The following is a 25,113-nucleotide window of genomic DNA, read 5'->3' as shown; positions in this document are numbered from 1 at the left end:
TTTTTATGTGTTTGACCTTTTTTCTATGGAATTTATTTAATGTATAATACTTTGGACTCTGGAATAGCTGATGTTGAGTTGAAATTTACTCAGAACTTTTGTATTTAATTGCACACAAATTTTATTGAGGAAGGATACGGATTTAAAATCCCTCCCCACTCTTGTATGGCAGGTTGACATACTGTTTTTTTTTTTAGATCACCAAGATTAAGCAAGGTTAGTACTAAATGGGTAACCATTTAAAAATAATTATTGCTGAATATGGAAGGATGGTGATACCTTCCTGCAAAAACTGACATTATCTCTTTTGACCAGGATATACATGTGACTTAGAACCGCTTGTGAATTTAATATACCCTGGAAACTTTCTTCTTTTAAGGAAACCATCAATCTGCCCACAGTGGATGCTGTACCAGGCAGGTATGGATAAAAAATATGCATTCAACTAATTGTATAATTAATCATTGATAATAAATGTTGGGTACTTATGCAGAATAGAGATCGCATTATTGGCATATTCTGGGCAGGTTATGTAAACCACTGGAAGGTCCTGAGGAAAAACTTTTGTTTTTTACTTAAACCAATTGCAAATATTTAAAATGCTAGCAAATAGTTAAAAATTAAGGGAAAAAGTCATCATATGATAATTTTAAAGAAAACATGTGCTTGTGCAGTTTATGAATCATGCTGAAATATTATAAAAGTTATTTAGAAAGCCATTCTTAATATAGGGTGGGTAGGAACTTTTTAACTATCCTATAGCACCATCATAACAATTTAATAAACAAAAGATACCATTTGCCGATTGCCAGCTGCTGTAATTTCATTGGCTAAATGTGTCGACGCCTTCCGGTGTTTTACATAAGCTGCATGAAATATGCCAACGATAATGTAGTCCCTATTCTGCGTAAGCAGCAAATGTTGGTTTGGCATTACATGACATTAAAGTGATTAATATGCTATAATACAAACAAAGCAAACTCATCTCTCCTTGTTTCATTTCTTGATATGCTTTTATCCAAGTATATTTGTGAGAGGCTTGGTCAGTCAATCAATTTCATTCTGCCAGACATATGTTGAAATAGTATTTATAGATAATGGAACATAGTACTTTCTTTTCTTTGTTAGGATTTTCAAGTTAAATTTGTCACTTTGAACACAACAATAGCACTGAACAATTTAAAACAAAACAAAAAAATACCTGAATATAATTTCATTATGTTATGAGACTAAAATAGGAAATATGGAGGTTACATTTTGGGGGATAAAGTTTTCCATTTAATTTATTTTCATTTGGGATTTATGTTTTGTACATTGTTAGATGAAAGTACAGACTGTGTTTATACAGATAATGCAGGGTGTTACTTTCTTTCCTTAACAGGAATTACATTTTGAATTAAGTTTTTTATGATATTTGTGTTTATTATATAGTTAGAAATATAAAACCAGACAAACATGATAGGAAGAAATCTTCTAAGGTAGACATTTTTTCATTTAGAGTTAGTTACACAAAATCTTTTTAAAGAAATAAAATACTTTAGCATAAGTTAAAACTAAAAACAGTTATCCATGTATGTAGAAGAGTAACTTATCTTGCCTTTGGTAACATTTATTTGTTTTTTTCTATTCTTTATGGAATAACTTTTTTGTTTTGCCCTTATTTTGTATTTTGTTGAGTGAAAGTACAAATTATTTAACAAAAGATCACACTTCCCATTTTAACAATGGCTACCTATATCAATGTTATTATTTCAGCATCATATGTAATGCATCAGGGAAGAGTTTCTTATTTGAAAGAGAATTTTTATATTTCACCATATATGTTAACGCTAGCCAACTGGGTAAGATGGTCAAAATTTGCCTTTTTTGGGTTATAGGATTTTCATGTTGCATTCATTTTCAGCAGTAGTTGTCTTCATTAATTAGATGATTGTGCAGCATATACAGGTAGAAAAGCAATTTGTCTTTTGTAACATTTGTAGACATAATTTTTTGCCACTTTTGCCACATTGTTAGGTGAAAGTACAAATTATTTGGCAAAGACCCCCTCCCCATTTAAAGAATGAGTTTCTAAAATAGCCATAAAAAGTAGATTTGGACTTTTTAGGGAGGTGCTGGGTAATATAGTCATTTTTAACCGTATAACACAAGGATTCTAATGTGGAGAAACATCCAACTCTTAAAAGGAGTTGGAACAAAAATAATATACATTGCTTTAGTTTAGAAGGAGTTCTACCTCATTAACCTAGGATACAATAGATTAAGTATGGCATCAGAACAGATAGTACTTTTGTTTCTGGAAAAAGAAGCCAAAGAAGAATCTATTCTTAAAATAGTGCCTGGGAATTTCAGATGGGTTGGGGGGTATATATTACAAGTTGTTCCTGATAAATATCAGTATTATGGGTACAATCTCCTTTATGGAAAACAATATAAACATTGGTTTCAGCATTTTCTAATACTGCTTTGTTAATATTTCATTTTGATTGCGTGTGTGTGGGGTAGAATTTGACTAATTAGTTTTGTATGTGAAGCCCAACCCCCATTTCATTTAATGAAATCTGAACAAAATATATTACATTCCCTCAGTGTATATGCTGAGGTAATATTTATTTTATGTTAACCATAAATTCATAAATAAACAATGCAGATGAATTTAATATTATTGTTTATAAAAACAAAAATACTTCTAATATATAATCTATTGAACTATAAAGAAAAAAACATCTGGAAAATAAATGATTTTTAAGATTTACATTCTATTCTTCCGAAATGTTCAGTTTTAAACATAGGAGGTTTGTTCTCAAAGTTCTATGTTTTCTAATTATTATACTTTACCTCCATTATTCATATTTTACGCTTTTTCTACATCTGTTAATAAACAATGCCTAAAAACATCTACAAAATAATAACGATTCTATGGCAAGCATTGAAAATACCTACTAATACACTTAATAAAAAAGGATACAATTTCATTAATTTATGAGAATCTAATAAGAATTGGCATGGAAATAAAGCTCAATTTGTATTTTTTGTGTTTACATGTAAACGAATTAATTTAAACGTATTCATTAAAGATATTTAAAAATATTTTAAAAATTCCTCTGGGCAATGCCGGGAATCATAGCCTGATTATTAATAAATTCTAGTTAGTGATGAGCTTTATATGTAGGATAGGAGCTAGTATAATGAGAATTGGATTATATGATGTCTCAAAATAAGAATAGCTTCAGCAATTCGCAAGTTACTTATATTCCTGACTGGCAGAATGTGGACTCGAATATTCTGTTGTAGGAGAGGATGTGTTCATGGAAAAAGCATATGCAAGTATTCACATGCTCTTTAATACAATGGTGCAATAGTTTTACCATGCTACTTATGTAGAAGTTATTGCACCTAGCACATTACAGATTATAAACTAGGTTCAAAAGCAGAGATTTGTGTTGGAAATTGGGCAATTCATCAGAATGCATAATTGTGGTTTCTAAATATATGTTGTCTAAGAATTGAAACAAGGGAGGTTCAGGAAGCAAATATTTTGTATATTATACTGAATCTATATTTTCTGTGAGCATAATGTCCTTTAATTAACAACCATCCTCTTGGTACATTCCTTTTTTTTTTTTTTTTTTTTTTTTTTTTTTTTTTGTAAATGGAAAGAATGTTTACTTTGTTTCTTGAGAAGGAGAGATATTCTGAAATATCAAAATATTTTCTACTATCTCAAATTTTATAAACAATATGCAAATGATTTATGCTTGGATTTTAAAAATGTGAGAGTTATCAAAATATGTTCATTTATCTTAGATTCCATTAACAGCAGAGGAAAAAAATTACTGAAACAATATGTGGAAGATTTACTGAAGAATAAATTAGATAAATTTTTAACTTTTCACCATTCTGTAGTTTTCTGCATTGCTTACAGTCTTATTAAATACATGTTCCCACACGGAAGTTCTACAAATCCACTCTCCCCAATGGTTTACTTCTACTTGCACAGCTGACATTGCTCAGAGGCAACATGCATACCGTAGATTTATCTGGCATAAGTGCAGTACAAACAAACAAAAGTTTATAGAATCTAAAGGTAATTGTAAGAAAAAAGTAGTGACAGCTAAGAATATACAAACCAGAAAACGCATTGAAGCGTAGAAATTAGGAACTCATGATTTCTGGAAAATCTTCAACACTAGAAAATAATGGGCAATCAACAATTCCCCACTATCCAACAACTGAGAAGCTAACATGCTTGCCCATCGGTTTGCCTCAAACTCTACTTTGGACCCAGCAAACCATTCCCTCCCTGATTTTTCTTTGTGGATTGAAACTACATAAGATGATCTGAAAAACACCTTTTCAAGTTCATGACATCATAAAAACTTAGACACCTCAAAAGCATGTGGACCTGATCTCGTCCTGACTATACTATTAAAAAAAAATGCTCTGCTGAGGTTGCTCCAGTTCTCTCCAAACTCAACAAATGTTTAACAAATCATGCTTTCCTGACTGCTGGAAAACTGCTTCTGTGGTACCAGTTTACAAGAATTCTGACAAAAGAACTGCTCCATTAAATTATACCCCTATTAGCCTCCTCCCTCTTTTCGGCAAAATATTTGTTCGTAATTAATCAAGCTCTAGTCCACCACCTGACAGTTGCTAAACTCCTGCCTAACCATCAGTATGGATTTATGCAAGCCTGTTCTACTGCAGATATTCTAACTGTAATCTCTGGATAAGGCAGGGGAGGGTCGAGCACGATGGTCCTCTCATGAAAATCAGATTCCATGGACGAATACTCAACATAATTAAATCCTTTTTAAATAAGAGAAAAATCCAGGTTGTCCTCGATGGTTATACGTTCAAACAATATGATATAAATGCAGATGTACCTCATCCTTGAACCTTTATTATTCCTGATATTCATAAATGACCTCTCTGATAGTCTCTGAGATGGGTATATTCACTGATGATATCACACTCTATAGTAGGCACTAGAGGAAAACGAATGAACACATATTCAAGGCAATGGTGGAAGACCTCCAGCCTGTAGTGGAATGGCGTCAAAAATGGATGGTAATGTTCAATGCTGCCAAGATTAAGCTTGTTTCCTTTAGTTAAAAAAAAGAAACCTTCTCAACCACCTATAAAGATAAATTACTTGAAAGTACTCTGTTCAAACTCCTCAGCTTAATGTTTACAGGGAACATGAGTTGAAACATACATTGAGAGCATTGCCAAGGCTGCTGCAATGGTGGGTACTCTCTACAGTGCTAGAAAGTTACACCTGAAAGTATCCTGTATCTCTACAAGGCCATCTACTACTAATCTCTCACTCCTGGACAGGGTTCAAAAGAGAGCCACCAGCCTGGGCGGTCCTGAACTGTCATCTAAGCTTCTACCTTTGTCCCACCGATGAAATGTTGCATCCCTCTGCATGTTTTACAAGTATTTTAATGGTGGATGTTCCGACGAACTACAAGCCCTTACACCCCCTCGACGTAAATACTCCCAACAAACCCAACAAGTAGCGAAGTCCCACCCCTACACAGTAGAGATCCCTAGATGTAAGAAAGCCTTCTACTCTAATAGTTTCTTCTCCAGAACTGCTAGACTTTGGAATTCCTTTCCGGGTTCCTGCCTTCTCAATCGTACTGACATGCAGAAGTTCAAGTGCAATGTGAACAGCCATCCTACTGCTCAACTCCCTACATAGTCTCCCTGCAACTTATGTCTCTGATAGTAGCCCCCTACATCAAAGTGGCACTGTGCCTTATTTAGGGTGAAAATGTAATTAAAAAAAAACAAAAACATATACACTTATTTATTTATTTTTTTAATATAGGAAATTTTGTAAAACTTGTTTGGGGGCGCATGTAAGATGTGAACTGATTAAAATGAAAAAAATATTTTTTGAAGCAGATTCAAATTTTTTACAGGAAAAATGAATCAAATTTCTATTTTTTATATATAGAAAATATATTCAAAAATTATTTTTGCTCCATTGATGATGGTTTCTATGAGAATGCATTGAGAAATGATTGCCACTATTATTGTGCCATTGGCAAAACGGTTGTTACTATGGAAACGCATGAAGAAACCATTGTTTGCGATAGTCAGCATGAGAATGCACAATTCACAAGTGTTTCTTTTCTATGGGAATCGACAAACGTTTGTAATCATATGGTAATGCTTGGAAAATAATGATATACATATATATATATATATATATAAGGTAAAATTAAAAGCCAAGAACAATGCGAGATTTTTTTTTTATATAGAGTAAAATTAAATGAAAACAAAAGAAATAAATTTCTTTTTTTTGTTGTTTGTTTTTTCTTTTTCACACAAATTTTAACTCTAAACAACAGTAAATTTTTTTTTTTCTGTTGTATTCAATGGTGTTATAAATCTCAATATATTTCAGACCTATTAGTCCTTTTTCAAGAGAAGACAGTGGAAGAGTGTTCAAAATTGGAAAAGCAGCTACAATCTACTTTATATATATATATATATATATATATATATATATATATATATAGAATGCATGATAAACTTTAAACTTTTTTTCTGGAATTCTTGTACTGGTTCTGCTCGGTACTCAGGTGATCATTCTTATGGGCATCATCTTCTCCTTTGGGATATCTCTTCTCATCTTACCATTAGGAGAGAATTAATTTATCACCAATCATCTAAGTGCCCTTACTGGTTAATGCTGGTGGGTTTGATTCAAACAGATTTATCTTGTTCATTGTACTAGCCCTGGGTACCCTTGTGCTGATCATGGTTTACCTGTGACCGTCATAAAAGTAGACCTAATCACTGAAAAATGACATCGCACGTGAGATCCTAGCAAGTAAGATCAGACTGTTGATAATGAATGAGAGCTTTTTATAAATGCATTAGAAAACTTAAAAAGAGAAAAATAAGAAACACAATTTATATTGAAATTGAACTTAATCAATATTAAGTAAAACAATAAACAAAAAGAAAGAAAAATGAGGATTAATTCAAAAAGTTGTATGTTGACTTTGCAAAACAATATTCTGTAAATAAGCATTTTGTTGTTTCATGAATTTAAAAGATTAAAATTCTTTTATTTTTTACTTTAAAATCGCATTAAAAAAGAGAAAAAGGAACAGGATTTGATTTATACTAAACTTCAATATAAATTAAAAAACAAAAAAATATGTATGTAAAATTATGTATGTGTCAAGCAAGAGACAATCAAAAACTGCAAAACTAAATTATGAATTTAAGGAAATAAACAAGCAAAAAGTAAACAAATTAAAATCGAACGATAAATAATTTTTAAATTCTTAAATTTAAAGAAATAATTTTAAATAGAAAGTTAGTAGTGCAGAAATATATCTTTTTAAATCAAACTTATAGAAAAAATCTGTTGGATCATTTAGTTTAAAATGGGTTTCTAAATAATAACATTATTTGAGCATAGCCTATATTCTGCATAAATAATAAAAATTAATTAATTAATGAAATTCAAGTTCTTATTTAGAATTCGATTTAATAATAAAAAAAAAAAATACAAACAAATCTTTATGATGTACATACCCGTCATGGAACACAGATGTTATATTAAAAAATCATGTACATAGATTAAGTTTGTTTCAAATTTTATGATGGGAAATCAGAAGCCAACATGTTTTTAGAATATGTTAACAATTCAATTCGACTATCGAGATTTTTATTCAAAATAATAAAACTTTTTGTTTTGCTAAAAAGCATAAATTTTGATTTGCTTAGTTAAAAAACTACTTGATCAATTTACATGATTTTTATAATGTGGCATTTTTGTTCCGTGACAAGTACATACATCATAAAGGTTTTTTTTATATTTTTGCTTTTTTTTTTTAATCAAGTCAAATTCTAAATAAGAATTGAATTTTGTAAGTGCTATAAAACTTGTTGATACAAAAAATTCAGGACTATTTTAATTTTAATTTACACGTTTTATGAAATCATGTTTGTTCGACTTTTGAATGAGGATAAACATTACTTTTTAAAAATTATACAAAAACAAATGTCCTCAGAGAAATAATAAACTTCAAGCATTTTTTTATATAAAAATGTTTTAATGGCATTTGATAAATTTTAAAGAAAGAAATGAGAAGTTAAAGCACTTACGGTTGAGCTAAACGTTTGGTACATTTACTGACTCTTAATATCGAAAACTAAAGATATCTATAAAATATATGAATAATAATGTGAAAAGTTTTATTTATTATTAATAGAACAGAATGGAAAAATCTCCTGTAAAAATTATTTGTTTAACAAATTTAAAAGCTAAAAAAAATAATTTTTCATCTTTTTGACCAACGTTCACCTCTTTTTTTTTTTTTTAAATCTTTATAAGAAAATATACAGTTAAAAGATAAATTATTCAATATTGTTTACCTAATTGAGAGAGCCAAGTTAACAAACATAACAAATTAGCAGCAGCAACGAGAAGAACAAAATTAGCAGGAACAGAAAAACGAAATCTGTAAAATACTCAATTTCAATTGGTTAAATACTCAAGGTTTGATGGGTTATCAATGTTACATTCATATGTTAGTATAGAAATGTGAGCGACATAGAGCTGAGTGCAATAGCAACTTTATTGAACGTCCTCTTACAATAAGTAATCCTCTTCTTTTGTTGGAGAGTTATCTAGAAAGGGGATAGGACAAGGGAGCCCAGTGATCGAGGTTTGGTTATGTATAACATCCCCCCTCCTCCTGTCATGGAGAGTGTTTGTTCATTTTGTTTTCTTCTTAGGTGTAAGGAGTATAGACAGGGTCTTGAATGGCAAAATGGAGGAGGGTGAACTATTTATTCATTGTAGCATGCAGGTTTTTGAATAATGTGTCCTGAACGTATAGTCAGCTATTGGCTGAAGTTCCTTTCATAAACGCTTTCTTCAGCTAACTTGTTTTCTTGTCCAATCCTTTCGCTTTGTGCTATGGGTTTGTATTTGAGATTGAGAGTGAACGTCAGCTGCATTTGTCAGTTGAGGATGACCTGAGAATGAATATTTTGACTCAAATGTTTTGCGCAGAAATCATCTGGAGGTATAGTTGTCCGTCTCTTGTTTCTATTTCATAAGATCTACCAGTCATTTGCTTAAGAAGTATTGCTTCCCTCCACTCTCTTGTGTAGGAGTTAGATGGCTGGACCTGAACCTTGTCACTGACGTTGAGACCTTTATAATTTTTCTCTATGTTGACTGCTGCGATAGGGTGAAAATTCTTCTGTTTTATCTCCACAAGGTCTATTTGTATGTTCACTCACAGGCCTAATAGTGTTTAACAGTCATCTTCATCTTTGTATATTACAAATTCTACTGAGTAGGTTTGTTGTGTTTTGGATATTTTATTTTTCTCTAGCATATACCAAATGGCTTCATCAGGGATTTGTTCCATATTGATAAGACCCCTTTTATAGGGTTTTATCCTCTTAATAAATTTTTCAGAAAGTATTGATAGATGTCCCTGCGTTATTCTGGAAAACAACTTCTTTTTTGTTCGGAATCATAAGGCATTTGGCCTCTTTTACCTGTTTTATTTTTGGGGTTTTATTGCATTTACGCATTGGGTGTATTCTTCATCCTCCTCTTATGATGCTGTGTCTAGTTGGTGTAATCGTGATCGAAGCGCAACATGCTTCTTGTTTTTATTCATTTGAGTGTTGTCTCTGTCTTCGTGTCCTTGTCTTTGTTGGGACACTTGGACTCGAAGTGTCCTTTTTTATTGCATGTATGATGCAATTTACCATTGGCCAAGCATCTGCTGCATTTTGGTGCGCATGTGTAGCTACACAAAATAGGCACTCTTCTTTGGAGACTGGTTCCTTCACTCACTTAGTTTCATATACCCTCATCACCTGGGTTATACCTAGTCCCATTCCTTGACTGTGGGTTGAGACCATGTAGTGAACAGCTAAATCAAATCACTTGTCATGTAATCAGATGAATCTATTCATTTCAGGAACAATTTGATTTTGTCACCATCCGCCCACGCAATTCTATCAGCACGTAGAGTCGTGGCTGTGACGCAATCTTTTTACACACTAATCCATGGGATTATATTTTTGTCTATTCGCGTATGTAGATAGTGAATGGGCTAGAACGTTCTAGAAAACCAAAGTCAGATGCACCAAAAACAAATCAGTCTCAACAGCGTCTCCACAAGTCACCCCAACCACTGCCTGTGATTATCACTTTTGTTGGATTCTGTCTGAAAAGACATCAAAACTGCACCGCTAAGAATACCAAGTTCAAACCACAATAGATAAATTACTGAATCCTTTAACAATGAAGCTCACTCAGACAACAAAGAATGAATATTTTTCCTTGCAAAACTGGTATACCTTCATTCGCGGTGTTTCTTCATAAACTATATGTTGACAATAACGATTTCTTCAGTCGCAAAGGATTTCTTCAGTCACGAAAGACTTCCAGCAAATACCCTTACAATTACACAAATATGCATATGTCTATACTCTTCTGCATTTTGTTCTGTACTTTTAGCAAGTCCTGCTTGGTGAACTCGGACAGTTTCTAGAATCTTGTTCTGCAGAAGTAAGTCACTACATCGAACACAGAAGTTGCATATCTTCAACAGGACTCTTAGGTCATTGTAGAGCTTCTTAAAAGCCTCTCCTTCTCCCTGTTTTCTCTGACGGAACACAAATCTCTCTTATGTTTCATTGAGAATTTCGACGGCATACTCCTCCAGCACTTGTAGTATGTTCTGTATCATGTGTTCAGTCTCTGGGAGTGTCAAACTTACTGCACGCTCTGGTTTTATTTTCATAGCGTCATCGACAGGCAGGCAGTTGCCAAGAAAGAAAAGGACGTCGAAGGTATTCTGAAAAAATAAAAGAACTGAGGATGTGCAAGCAAAGACTGGGGGAGGGGGGGAGTAAAGAAATATGTTATACATTTTTCTATTTTTCTATGCTATTCTTAAATAAAGCAACAACAAAAACTTATTTTAATTGTTTATTTTTAGTAAATTTAAATATTACTACTTGCTTTTCACAAAATAAAAAAAAGTATGCATAAAAATGAAATTAAAATAATATTTTACATTTTTAAAGAGAATTGTTATACACCCATTTCGTTTTGATTACTATAAAGTAAACACTAAACTTGGTTGATTATGAATGAAAATAAAGGGAAAAAAAACAATGTTACAGCTTGATTATCAAAACGGTGTCAAGCGAAAATGTCCCTGTTATTGTTTAGTTCGTTTTTTTTTTTGGTCAGCATCTTATAGATTTTGGGCTACAATCTCCTAAGTTTTAAATTACAAATGTTGGCATCGTTATTTCTTTTTCACTATAGATGAATAAATAAATAATGGTAAATAAATAAATGCTAAAATGTTGTATAAATGTGTTTGTTTTTTTTAGGCCCGCCCACTTTTAATTTCATACAAGCCGCGCACTAAAGACAAACATGGCAGTTTACGCGAATCGTTTTTCTACTTTTCTGTCTTCTTTCTTCATCTTTGTTGTTTTGGTGTTGGTTTTCTGGCCATGTCGAGCGTCAAGTCTTCGAATTCAAGATTCGGAAAGTCGTCAAATACGCTGCTTATCCGGAATGTGGAATTTTAGGGCAGACATGTCATCCAACAGGAACGCGGGATTCGAGAGGATGTGGTACAAAGAATCTTTGAAAAAGGTAATTATAACTTGTTTTGATATTTTTTACGGACATATTTTTCTGTGGACAATTACCGACCATGGCGCTAGAGAATTACGTTTTTGTATTTATTCTTTTTTATTGCTTATTAAATATTTTAGGGTTTGGGATCAGTTTCTAATATAAATTTAACGTAAAATTATCACCCATTTCCTGACTAAATAGTAGGTAAACAGTGTTACCAACTGGGAGTTTAAAAACCCGCTAGATCAGGGAAAGAAATCTCTAGAAAATCGCTAGATTTTTTTACATTTTCCATCTGAAATTTTAAAAAACCGCCAATTCGAACCAAAAAAATCCCCAAAAAAGAAAAATACTATTTTAACTCATACCCTAAATAAAAAAATATTATGAATAACACTATATATTTTGGGAATTATATTGAAACGGTTAGCTTCCAAATTTTATTAGTTAGTTTGATCTGTTCTGGGGAGAGAGTATATTTTGTTTTGCAAGAAACAAATCATAAAATCAAAGTGTTTACAATAAAAGTTAAATTGAAATATATTACAAATTAAATGGTTTATTTAAATATTGAATATCGCTGAATAAATTCTCCGTAAATATTTAAGAAATTAATCTTTGCAAAAAAAAAAAAAAAAAAAAAAAAAAAAATCCGCAAAACGTAGGCACCAAATTTATGCATTAATTGATAGATTTTAGAACCATTCTGAAAGGGAGATTGGGAGGGTAGGTAAAAATAGCACAAGTTTATAAATGGGAAAATAGCACAACTTGCAAGTTTATAAAAATTTTTGAGAATATATATAAAGAGAAAGCATTAAGAACTTTGTCAATTTAAAAAATAAATTATATCTATATTTAAAAGTAGATGAGGAGAGGACCCTTAGCTATCCCCACCCCCTCTAAAAATGAGATTCTGTTTCGTTTTTTGTTTTAGGTGATTACGTGTTTATATTTCAAAAAAATATTTTAGAATTGAAAGTGGGGGATTATTTTTTCATATATTTTTTTTATTAAAATGATCCCTCATTCCTAGGACTATGTAGCAACTGGGATAGGTAACTAATCTTTAATATCTGTCTAAGTCTAATGCACAATGTCGTAAAACCACATGAAATCACTTTAAAAAGTAAAACATGCAGAATTTATCTCTCATCGCATTAAAAAAAAAAAAACGCTTAAGCCTTGAGTATGTCCACCACCATTCATAATCGAGTAATTTTTGTCTGCTTTTAATATTTTAAAAATGAAAAAAAAATTATGATTTAAATATTTGCCAATTTACAATATCTTTTTATTTTCGTTTTATTTGTATAATTTTTTTTACTTCTCCAAATAAAATTAATGTTAAAGTATAGTATCTGTTCTGATACTGTGTCTTTTCTGTTCTTGGTCAATGAAGGAGAAATTCTTTAAGATTGAGGATAAAAAAAAAAAAGAAAAAAAAGTTGCCCCATCCTGAGTGTCTCTTTTTTGGGGTAGCAGGGTTTTCACTGGATTAAAAACTGACTTTGTGTCCTACTTTACCATTGTAAGAAGGCAACAGAAATAAACGCAATAAACTGCACCGAGATATTGACATATGCTGACATTTAAATGTAATAATAAACGTTAGAAACCTCCAACCGATTGTAAGAACGGAGCACCACGTCTGTGACGTCAGCACTTGTGTTAACTATACAAAGTTTGTAATAAGTATGGAAACAACAAAAAATTAGATTACAATTTATTTTTCCAGAAGTTTCCAGAACTTGGTGATGTTTAAGGAATGGGTGATTATTTTACTTTAAATTTATACAGGAAAATGATCCCCTAATCTAAAATCTAAAATATTAGATTTAAAAAAAAATAATAAAATGGATTCTCTAGTGACATAATAAGTAAGTGTGTACAGAAAAAGGAGAACAATTTGGTGCAGAAATAATGAAAACGCACAAATACTTTTTATACAAAAAAAAAAAATGATAGATTTGAAAATTAATAATTAAAAAAAATATATATAGGTGCTTATACTGATCACCCTCAATGATGGCTTGACTCAGTAAAATCCCTAATGAGTCAAGACAACAAGAGTAGTCTTGTATTATAATTGAGAAAATAAAAATTAGAGGTAATCATGACAATTCCTGATCCATGTAATTTTATTGGAAAGATGAGCAAAAAGTGTCTTTTTTTTTAATCATGACATGCTGAACATATTGGTGTTAAATTCAGTTTAATATTGTGCATGAAATAGGAAAAAAAAAAAACACTTTTAATGAGTTGGCACACAGCTATTCCTGGTAAAATGCAAGATGGTTGTTCCTTAAGCTAGTCTAAAATATTGAAATGGAGAGTGATTAAGACAAAGCAAATGGAAGAGAAAGCAGAAAAATGATATTGTAAAACAAATATTTTCATATTTATTTTGTTTTAAATAAATTATTTTTACTTAATAAACTAAAAAAAAGAATTCATTAACTAGACCTCCCAGAACTGCACGAAACAATATTTCAGCTAACAGAGAACAAGTAACTTGAACAATGGTCTAGATTCTGGTGTCTTTGGGTCCAAGAGGAAAACTCCCACCTGGTTTAGAATCACGGGTCTGTCATAAATTCCATACTTTAATTAAACACTGATTTAGATAATTATTTTATTGAGTAACCTTGTTATATTTTATTTATAATTTTATTATTATAAACCTGCTTGATAAGAGTGCTTTTTTTTTTTTTTTTTTTTTTTTTTTCAGAGAAAAAAAAATACCTGTTCAACTGATGACTTATTTCTCTCTATTGAAAAAAAACTGTTCTAATAGATCAGGCTGTCTGAAGATTGTCAGCTTCCTAGCCAAACATTGATGTTAGATTTTTTTCCTTTCGTTTTGCAGATTCAATCATGTTTTGCAAAGCCAAAAACAATTTTTCTCTACAAAACAGCCAAACCAAACACTATGACTAAATATTTGAAGCATAAAAAACTTTTACCAAAATGACTAAATTCTGCAGTAAATAACCTAAAAAATTGGTTGGCATGCTATAAAACAACCAAACACCACAAATAAATATTTAAAGATATAAAGAACTTAACATATAAAAACTTTTACCAAAATGACCGGATTTAGCATTATATAACACCAAAAGGTTTGATATGCCGTAAAACAAAACAACCAAACCAAACAATGTGTATTATTTTCCTCCATCAGATTAAAGTATAAAATTATAAATTATTTTCCATTTTGTAACTAAAATAAATTGAACTATGAAATTTATTGTTCATTTTTGTGAACAGAATAAATCTGTTGGCTTTAGAAATAATAAGAGCATGCCACACTAACCTAGGAACTCTAGTATCATATGGAAGTCAATGAAATCAACTATAATTAACTGTAGTTTTTAAAGAACATAGTCAAAATGAGACCAAAACTTTATATCAAAACAAATTTAATTATAGAATTTTGAGGAAAAAAGCTATTGATGACAAAGAAACAAGAAAATAACTTTACTTTATATATTAGATAATATTGTGTTTGTTTGTCATCAATAACCTGAGCAATTAACATGTGTTAACATGTATTTCTAATAAGTATGTTATATAATCATGTTATTTTATTTGTCCTTTTTTTATTCCCTAATAGACTGGACCGGTTATCCCAATGCCAGTTCCATCCAGTTACAATGACATCACCCAGGATAAAGACCTTCGAGATTTTGTTGGCTGGGTGTGGTATGATCGAGATTTCTTCATTGATTCAAACTGGAAGAATGACAAAATTGTTCATCTTCGTATAGAAAGTGCACATTATAATTCTATTGTCGTGAGTTATTTTTCACAATATTTTAGGGATGGCCATTTTTATTGATAATTTTCTACTTAGATTGAAATAATTAATAATTTTATAATTTTCTACTTTGATTAAAAGTATTAATAATTTTATTGAAATTATTGAAAATTTTCTACTTTGATTTAAACTATTTATGATTTAATAACTATAACAAAATGTTTATTTTGGAAGTTTTTGGATAAACTAAAGATTATTATTCATCTGGACTACTGATCTCATCTTAATGTTATTCTCACAACATTTTGATCAATGTAACATCCGACCTTTTTCAGGTCATCAAATTCAATTCTGTTCAAAAAGGTTTCAGCTAAAATTCCATATAGATTCCTGAGTCTGCTATCCAGATTCCCAAGTTCAATTAGACACACCTGAAGGTCAGAGATTATATCAGTCAAAATGTTATGAAAATATCATTCAAGAGAACAATAGTTTGAATCATCCAAATATAAATTAAGAAAAATATTTGATAATTGTCACCATCAATTCATATGATTAATAATTTTCTATTTTGATATCAAAGTTTTGATGATTTTGTTAATGTTTTAATTTTATTGACACTTTTGGTAATTCTATTGATGTCTTATACTTCTTTGTAGTGGTGGGACGATTAATCTGAATAGGAATCGTTAATCGTAAGAATCCTGTATTTTAGAGGGGGATCAGAATTGCAACGTTAAAAAATACCTTAGATTTACGATTCTTTCATTATGATTCTCTTATATTTTTAAGTTGAACTGTTTGTTTGAAGTGAGATTAATGCTGTAAAAAATTTATGATAAAAACGTCATAGAACTTTTCATAACATATTTAATATGCTGTACAAGAATTTTATTAACTACTTTAAAGGTAATCTTTATTTATCTTAATGAGTTTTCTTATTCCATCACATACATAGGCGCTGTCTTTCTTTTTCGAAATTTCGAGGCCCATGATTAGTTATCTGCTGCACTAGGTACAGGCAATTTAATCGCTGCTTCGGTAGGGGGGGGCATGGTTTTTAACGCCGGCTAATCATAATAATTTTTTTCATTTTCAATTACTTTTTTATTGTGTTTGAAAGATTATAGTTTAAAGTTAATTTCTCCAAGAAAAAAAGTGTGGGAAATAAAAAATACATTGAATAATTTTATCTCAAATCTGAAAAACCATACATTTCACGTAAAAATTCGTTATGACAAAAATCGTGTTTACAAAAAAAGGTAAATGTTACCTTATGCTACAACAGAGCATCAACTACTCTGATTTGTTTTCTTAGGGATATTCAAGGTCACTGACAACTAATCTGATAAACCTGCCACAAATTTACCGTTTGCATGGTATGAACCCCAAGACCTTGGGACTATTTTGTGCCATTTCACTGCGTTCGGTAGTGTTTTTCTTACATGATACATTCGCGTGTGAACGGGCGTAGTGGGATGTCTTATCACATTGCGTAAAAATCTTTCAAATTAGAAAGTTTAAAAAAAATGTGCATTTTTTTTCGTCTTACGTAGTTTTTTTAATACTCTTTTAATTGATCAAAAAAAAAAAAAGTTTTCACAAGCGGTTTGCAAAAACATAAACACCAAACAGGTGCTTCTGCAGTTTAATTAACCGTTTTTCCATAAGTTACGCGCTGACATTTACCATTTCACAAAAATTCTGTTTACATTGGGGAGGGTGGTGCTGGGGCGCGCTTATTTACGGAAAAACGGTTAATTAAACTGCAGAAGCACCTGTTAAACTACACAAGTCCTATAATTGAATACTCCCACCCCACAAAAAGGACGAAAAACATAAAAATATGTTTTGTGAAAACATTTTTTTAGATCAATTAAAAAGCATTAAAACTATGTAAGACAAAAAAAAAGTAAATAAACCACATTTTTTTTTTTTATAACTTTATTTCAAATGACTGCTTAAAGATTCCTACGCGATATGATAAGACACTCCACTATGTCCGTTTGCACGCGAACGTATCATGTAAGAAAAACACTACTGAAGGTGATGACAAAATAGTCCCAAGGTCTAGGGGTTCATACCATGCAAACGGTAAATTTGCAACGGGTTTGATTATAAGATTCAATGTCAGCAACCTTGAATACCCCTAAAAACTAAATTAGAGTGGTTGGTGTTTTGTTGTAGCTTAATGAACCACATTTATTTATTTATTTATTTTTTTTTTAACTTTCTTTTTAGAAAGATTCCTATGTGATGCGATAAGACACTTCACTACGCCCGTTCACACACGAACGTATCATGTAAGAAAAACATTACCGAAGGTGATGAAATGGCACAAAATAGTCCCAAGGTCTAGGGGTTCATACCATACAAACGGTAAATTTGCAGCGGGTTTGATTATCAGATTCGTTGTCAGCGACCTCAAATACTTTTTAAAAAACAAATTAGTGGTCAGTGTTCTGTTGTAGCGTAAGGTAACATTTACCAAACCAATTAATTTCGATTTAAAAAATAACCTTGTTTAAAAAATAACATTATTATTGTTAAAAATATTTTTTAAAAAGTCAAATAAATAGGAATAATTTGAGACGATTGAATATAAAAATTTAATCAAAGATTTAGTTATTTTAAAATTTCATTTAGAAATAAGAATATTCTAGAAAGTGGAATAAAAATCAGTGATTGAAGCTGCAAAAAAAAAAAAAAAAATGTTAATTTTTAAAAGAGTTATCGAAGATAAAGAGAAAATAAAACAAAAAAATGAATATCAAAAGATAAACAAAACATGTTATTCCCCTTGAAATTTGATGTTTTTGTATTTTTGTTGAATTAATCATGACTTAATTTTTCTTTATATTTTTTAATATATAAAATAACTCCTAAAATTGATTGTTATTAATTTCATGATGCATGTTTAATTAATGGTTAAAATATTTGTTTTGACTTTTATCTTCAATGAAAAAATTTTACAGAAAAAATCAAATCGTTTTCAAAATTCCCTAAATTGTATTTCCACTTTTTCGCTGTACCAAATTTTTTCACTACACAAAAACTTTTGATTATATAATGGTATATTTCAAAACAACAATTCCACGGGAATCGGAATCGTACTTGGTATCGGAATCCTTAATCAACATTTTCCTGAAATCAGAATCGGAAAAAATTTAGGAATCGTCCCAACACTACTTCTTTGAATAATTTGAAGTCTAATAGCTCTTCTACTTGTTAAGGTATCTCAGTATTAATGACCAATCCTGTATAGAATGGGTATTTCAGATAGTCACCATTATATTGATTAATATCTGAATTATCTTTTTATCTTTGTGTATTCCTCCCCCTCTCTCTCTCTCTCTCTCTCTCTCATATATTCTTTTTCTTTTTTAACAGTGGGTGAACTCTCATTTTGCCTTTAATCACAGCGGGGGTCACCTACCCTTTGAGGGTGAAATCGGTCATTTATTGAACTATTTTACAATTAATAGGATAACAATTGCCGTTAATAATACCCTGACTCCCACTACTCTGCCACCAGGGACGATTGAATATAAAAGAAACTCCAAGAGGTTTGTTCTTTATTCTTTGCTCTTTAAAAAAGCAAATGAAAATATGCATGGTATTTGCCTAAATCAAGTAGCAAACATTTCTATGATGTTTTTTTTTCTTTTAGTATTTTAAAAATTAACCAAATAAATTATTTTTTTATTATAATTACTTTGCATTTTTTATCTTATCTCCTGCTGAGGTTGAATGGTTTGTGAATAACTTCCAACTTCTAAAGTCTGTTGTCATTTCAGCTTGTGTTGTCTTCCAGAAACAGATCGTCATAAACTGATTTCCTCAATGTTTTAAGTGGCCTAAACAAAGAAAAAGAAAAACATTTCCACAAAAAAAAAAAAAACTGTTTAAAACCTTTTGAGATGAGGATTGCTAATTTGGATCATTCTGACTACTACTCTCATCTTGCTTGTTATTTTCACAACATTTCAGCTGTTGTAAGCTTCGACGTTCTTTAATTGCATCTTTTCAAATGTGAAAACCTTTGTCAAAATTTGAAAACTTACAAAATTCAAGCAGACTCTTTATTTAATCCCCTTATTTTCATTCCATTAGCTGGATAGAAGTGTTAATTAATTCTTATTTTATTCTTAGTTATTATAGTCTGTAGTAAGGATTGAACCTTCATCCTACAGAAGATTATCACTTAGAATTGATTGTTGATCAATGTCAAGATCTACTGTGTCACTAGACAATACTAGATGAGATTAGGTTTAAAGTACCTAAATTTAAAACTAGAACTAGATTAACTACCTGAATCAACCAAACATTTATACTTGTATAAATTGATCAACAAATTCATGTATCGTTTGGATTATATTTGAACTATTGTTCTTATCTTGAATGTTATTCTCAACATTTCAGCCAATCTAACCTCTGACCTTCATCAGGCGTATCTAGTTGAACTTGAGTAATCTTTCTATTAAACTTGGGAATCTGTATGGAATTTCAAACAGAACTCCTTATTTAATCTAAGGAAGCAGCTTGCTCTTGTTCTCTCAGCCATGACTGAGTAGAATCTTAAATAATTTGTAATTTTTAGTATCACTCACACTGGATTGAACCTTCAACCTCCAGAAAACTGTCACTTAGTACTGATTACACTTAACACTTTATCCATTATGCTACAAGTCCTTGCTGCCAGAACCAGCTACCTCCATAGATTAAATAAAGGGTTTTGTTTGAAACTATGTTCTGAGTTTGGCATAAAGGTTCTGGAGTTCAACAAGATTCACCTGAAAAAAGTTGGAAATTACATCTGGCAAAACATTGTGAGAATAACATCCAAAATGAGAACAGTAGTCAGAATATTCCAAATTATTAATGTTTTTGTGGAAAAACTGAAACATAAAGTCAAATCATTTGCATAACCAGGTATGACTCACCTCCTTGTTCTGGATGTCAGTCTACTACTAACATTTCTGAATTTTTGAGATGAGGATTGCTTATATGTATTATTATTCATCGGACTATTGTTCTCATCTTGAGTGTGATTTTCACAATGTTTCAATCGATATAACCTTCTTCAGGTGTATTTTGTCGAACTTGGGAATTTGGACAGAATTTCAAGCGGAACTCTTTATTTACTTCACGGGGGTAGCGTGCTCTTGTTCCGTCAGCCATGACTGGATAGAGGTCCTAATTAATTCGCAATTGTATTTTTCGGTCACCCACACTGAGGATTGGACCTTCAACCTTCAGGAGAATATCACTTTTACAATTGATTTTTCTCAGTACTAACCACTGCGCCACGAATCCTTGTGCAAGGACCCGTGGCGCAGTGGTTAGAGTACTGGGAAAAATCAATTGTAAAAGTAACCTTCTCCTGAAGGTTGAAGGTTCAATCCTCAGTGTGGGTGACTGATATACATTTGCGAATTACTTAAGACTTATATCCAGTCATGGCTGACAGAACAAGAGCACGCTATGCCTGTGAAGTAAATAAAGGGTTCTGCTCGAAATTCCGTCCAAATTCCTGAGTTCGACAAGATACACCTGAAGAAGGTCGGAAGTTATATCGACCGAAACGTTGTGAAAATCAGAGAAAAAGAGAACAGTAGTCTGATGAATAATAATATATGCTACTAACATGTTTGGCCTAGCCACTATCTCTTTATCACCACAGACACAACAGTTGATGACTGATGTTGATGGTCATTATCACCAAGCATAGTGAATAAGTCATTGTCTGTAACAGCTTTACATGATCATGTTTCTATTTAAAAAATATTTCCTATAGATAGTATTTGTTTAGTCTTAAATCTCTTATAAACATTAAAAGTTATGGATTTCATCGAATGTATAATTCTACTGTCATATAAAATTGCAATGTAATCATACTCCTCTGATAAGTAAGCCCACTTTTATTAGCTAAAAACTTTTCTTTGTTTTGCGTGTCACTTAGACATGTACATTGCATGTTGGCCATGGCAGCACAAAGTGATTTGTACCATCAAAGTTTAAAAAAAAAAAATTACATTCATTTTTCTAAGGTGGAGGTTCATCATTTACTTCTGAATTTATTTTTATTTGCTTTTATTTTTCTTAAATAGATTTAGTTTTCACATAAGTTTGATCAAAATTTGACTTTTAAGTTCCATTTTTTTTATTGAAGATGTACCCTTTAATTGCTCTTTTGCTTTTAAGCATTGTCTTAAGGAGAATTGCTTTCCAACATGCTGGAAAACCCCATCAGTATGTCCTGTATTTAAAAATTCAGGTGATCAGTTATCTCCCTCTCAGTATAGACCAATCACTCTCCTGTGCGTCATGAGTAGGTTGTCAGAATCTGTGTTAAATAAAGTAGTCAACCACCTTAACAAAAATAACCTCCTCAGTGACATGCAATATGGTTTCTGTTCTGCTAGATCTACAACAGATATGCTAACAGTTATATTGCATAGGATTAGCAAATCTCTCGACAGAGGCTCACTTTCTAGGGCAATTGCTCTTGACATACTAAAGGTCTTTAATAGGATATGGCATAAAAGTTGTCTCCACAAAATCTTCAGCAACGGTATAGCTGGAAATGTCTTTTCAATTATTAAATAATTTCTCTCTGATATGTTCATAAGAGTAGTGATTGATGGGCAGAAATTAGAAACTCACAGTATTAATGTTGGAGTCTCTCAGAGGTCCATCCTGGACCCAACTCTCTTTCTGATCTACATCAATGATTTCCAAAATTACATCCTAAGATCATTTGTAGACATTTATGCTGATGACACTACCATCTATGGCAACACTTCAAAGGCTATAAACAACCAAGTTCTCTCTGATTCTCTCTTCTCTGATCTTGAGCTCGTGCTGCAATGGGAAAAAGGGTGGTTGGATAATTTTAATACAGTTAAAAGCAAGCTTCTATCTTTACATTATCAATGCTCTGATACCCGTCTAGCATCAATTGAAATGAATGGCTCTCGTCTTGGGAAGGCTTCATGTTTTGACAAGCTTCTGGGTCTCATCTTTACTCCTGATCTGAAATGGAACATATATATCAAATTCGTTGTCAAGGCTGCTGGAAAAATGGTTGGATCATTCTACTATTCCAGTAGATATCTCACTGCTGATGAAATCCTCTACCTGTATAAGAGCTAAGTACATCCAAGGATGGAGTACTGTTGCCACATCTGGGCAGGAGCTGCTAGAAAGACCTTATCCTGTCTTGACAGAGTTCAAAATAGACTTCATAGCCGAGTGGGAGATGCCCTTTTCTTTTCCCTGCAACCTCTTCCTCACAGAAGAGACATTGCGAACCTGTCTCTGCTTTATTATTATTTTCATGGCAAGTGCTTATCTGAGCTCAAATCTATGATTTCCCCCTTGCCTGTCTTTCACGAAAAACACTTGTCTAGCTGAAAACACTATCAATAATTTTCTCCACTTTTTATCTGTGCCTAAACCTAAACATAGATTCCATGAACAAAGCTTCTTTTTTAGAACTGCACGCCTGTGGAACTCTTCCAATTTCCTGCTTTCCAATTGACTACAATATGGTCGACTTTAAGTCCAACGTGAGCACGTTCTTAAGCCATCCCCTTAAGTAATCCAATTTACCAAATTTCCACTATTAACAATTACGATATTGTCCCATTGACAACGCATTAACACTTATCCTCCAGTGGCCTCTGGGCCTTGATAAGTGGTGACTCTTTTGCTATACAAAAATACATAAGCTATTAATGTTCTTTAACAGTCCATTCAAACAATAAGACTGACTCCAAATGCTCATGAAAAAACATAATTTAACCAAACTATTTAAAAACTATTGAACCTACCTGAAAGATTCCAAAAATTATAAAACATGATTGAGTAGAAAAATAATTACTAGTAAAAATAAAATTTATCGAATTATAGATTTGTCTGCTTTAATGTGGAACAGTTGTTTGCAGCTAATTCTGTATGACAAACTGACTTATCTCCCCCTTGCTTTTATTTAAAATCAGCCATTTCAAAATAAAAAAATGTTGAACCCATGTTGTGTATGATTTTTTGCACCTGAAATGCATTTGTTTCAAATTTCACTATTCTGCAAAAGCACCAAAAAATGTTTCATATTTTTTAAGATGATTCATATGTCTGCGCTGACTAAGTAATTTTTTTACATAAATTGAAGCTAAGTACATCATGATGCTGCCAATAAATGCAGTACAACAATAACAAATGAAAATAGGCTAGTCAGAAGAAAAGTTTGATTTGTCAGCTTAAATGCTGTGTGGGTTTAACTTGAAAATTGGGCAAGATAACTTTATATGTTAGAACTGTTTGAGCAAGTGAATTTATTTCAACTACAATTTACAAAGATTGGTTCTTTGTTTCAGATATCCTCGTGGCTATTTTGTCCAAAATTTGCAGATGGACTTCTTCAACTATGCTGGAATTCATCGCCATGTTTGGTTGTACACGACGCATCAGATTTATATCCATGATATCATCTTGAAGACTTCCATCGTGGGATCGACAGGTTTGTTGATACTGTTAATGTTTTCTAGTCTTAAAACAAGCAGCATTTTTTCTTAACAGGCATGGCTTCCATGGCTTCTTTTTTATTCAATACTAACTATTTTTACTCCATGTTTCCTGGAAATCTTTTTACTTTTATTAATAATTTACCTGACTGAAATAAATTTTCTTCACCAATAAAAAAAATGCTCTTTAGCTAGGAATAAAAGTATTTCATATTTTTTTTTTTTTTTTTTTTTTTTAAATTTAAAATGTTGACCTTTTTAGTTTTTCCTACGATTTTGCATCCTCTTAAAAAAATCTACTCATTTTTTTTTTTCTTTAACTTTGACATTAAAAGTCTACCATGATTTAAAGACGAGAAAAAAATGTAGAAAATATTTTACATCTTCAAACAGGAATCAAACTCTGAATTCTGTCTTAGCAGGCTGGCATTTTATCAATTTTGTCCACAGATTATGAAATATGCTATGGGAACATTATAGTGTAAGTAGATGAGGTCAAATAACGATCGGTTGAATGGAGAAGTGAAAGTGAACTTTGGTTTACTTTCAGCAGTCTTGTAACTCTTGCTTCTCTTATTTTGTCCTTTAGTTCTTGTATTCCATGAGCAATGTTTCTGACAAAGGGCAAAGAATTGCTGTTTTTTGAGTTGGAAACTCTCCATATAATAGTTGTCATTGACTAGTTTTTTATCTTGAAATGGTATTTAAAAAAGATTTTTAGCTCCCTATATCAAGTGGCTTCATGTCTTGTCTGGAGTGATTACCATAAAAATAATTGCATATCAAAATATAGTAAAATTTAAAAAAATTGATTTAAAATTAGATTTATTCCAGATTTCTTTATGGTGACATAGATAACAAGGGAAATAAATAGTAATCAAAACAAATCTGTTGATCAGATGAAATATGAAATCAGATTAAATTGATTAGAAATGAAATTCTATTTGCCTAAAATGACTGACTAAATAGTATTAAATACATACCTTTTTTAGTCTTTTATACTATCATTACTTTATATAAAATAATCATACAGTCCTGGATATGACCTTAAACTATATCCAGTGGTGAGGCCCCAGCTTGCGGGTTTTGGGGAGTGTGGAGCCACCCTTTAATTAATTACCATCGCTCCCAGGTCCACTCTGTTAAGGTCGCAACTATGG

General features: G+C 31.5%; 1 protein-coding gene across 2 annotated transcripts in view; it reads left to right on the top strand.

The window, feature by feature from the left end:
• The first annotated feature begins 11,249 nt into the window (after positions 1–11,249).
• Positions 11,250–25,113, top strand: part of LOC145242395 (beta-glucuronidase-like) — a 55,250-nt gene continuing 41,386 nt past the window's right edge. The window contains exons 1-4 of one of the 2 annotated variants that reach the window (XM_080105421.1): positions 11,250–11,683; positions 15,285–15,464; positions 18,819–18,994; positions 23,807–23,949. In XM_080105421.1, the coding sequence (XP_079961547.1) occupies positions 11,459–11,683; positions 15,285–15,464; positions 18,819–18,994; positions 23,807–23,949 (724 nt within the window). In that variant the 5' untranslated portion in view covers positions 11,250–11,458. Of the gene's footprint in view, positions 11,684–15,284; positions 15,465–18,818; positions 18,995–23,806; positions 23,950–25,113 lie in introns of those variants that run through there. The other variant, XM_080105422.1, reaches the window with a different exon arrangement.

This window comes from Euprymna scolopes, chromosome 21 (assembly GCF_053919585.1).
Source record: "Euprymna scolopes isolate OS-2025 chromosome 21, ASM5391958v1, whole genome shotgun sequence".
Taxonomy (NCBI): domain Eukaryota; kingdom Metazoa; phylum Mollusca; class Cephalopoda; order Sepiida; family Sepiolidae; genus Euprymna; species Euprymna scolopes.
The sequence above is the reverse complement of the archived record's forward strand: the minus strand, read 5'-3'. Positions and strand labels throughout refer to the sequence as shown.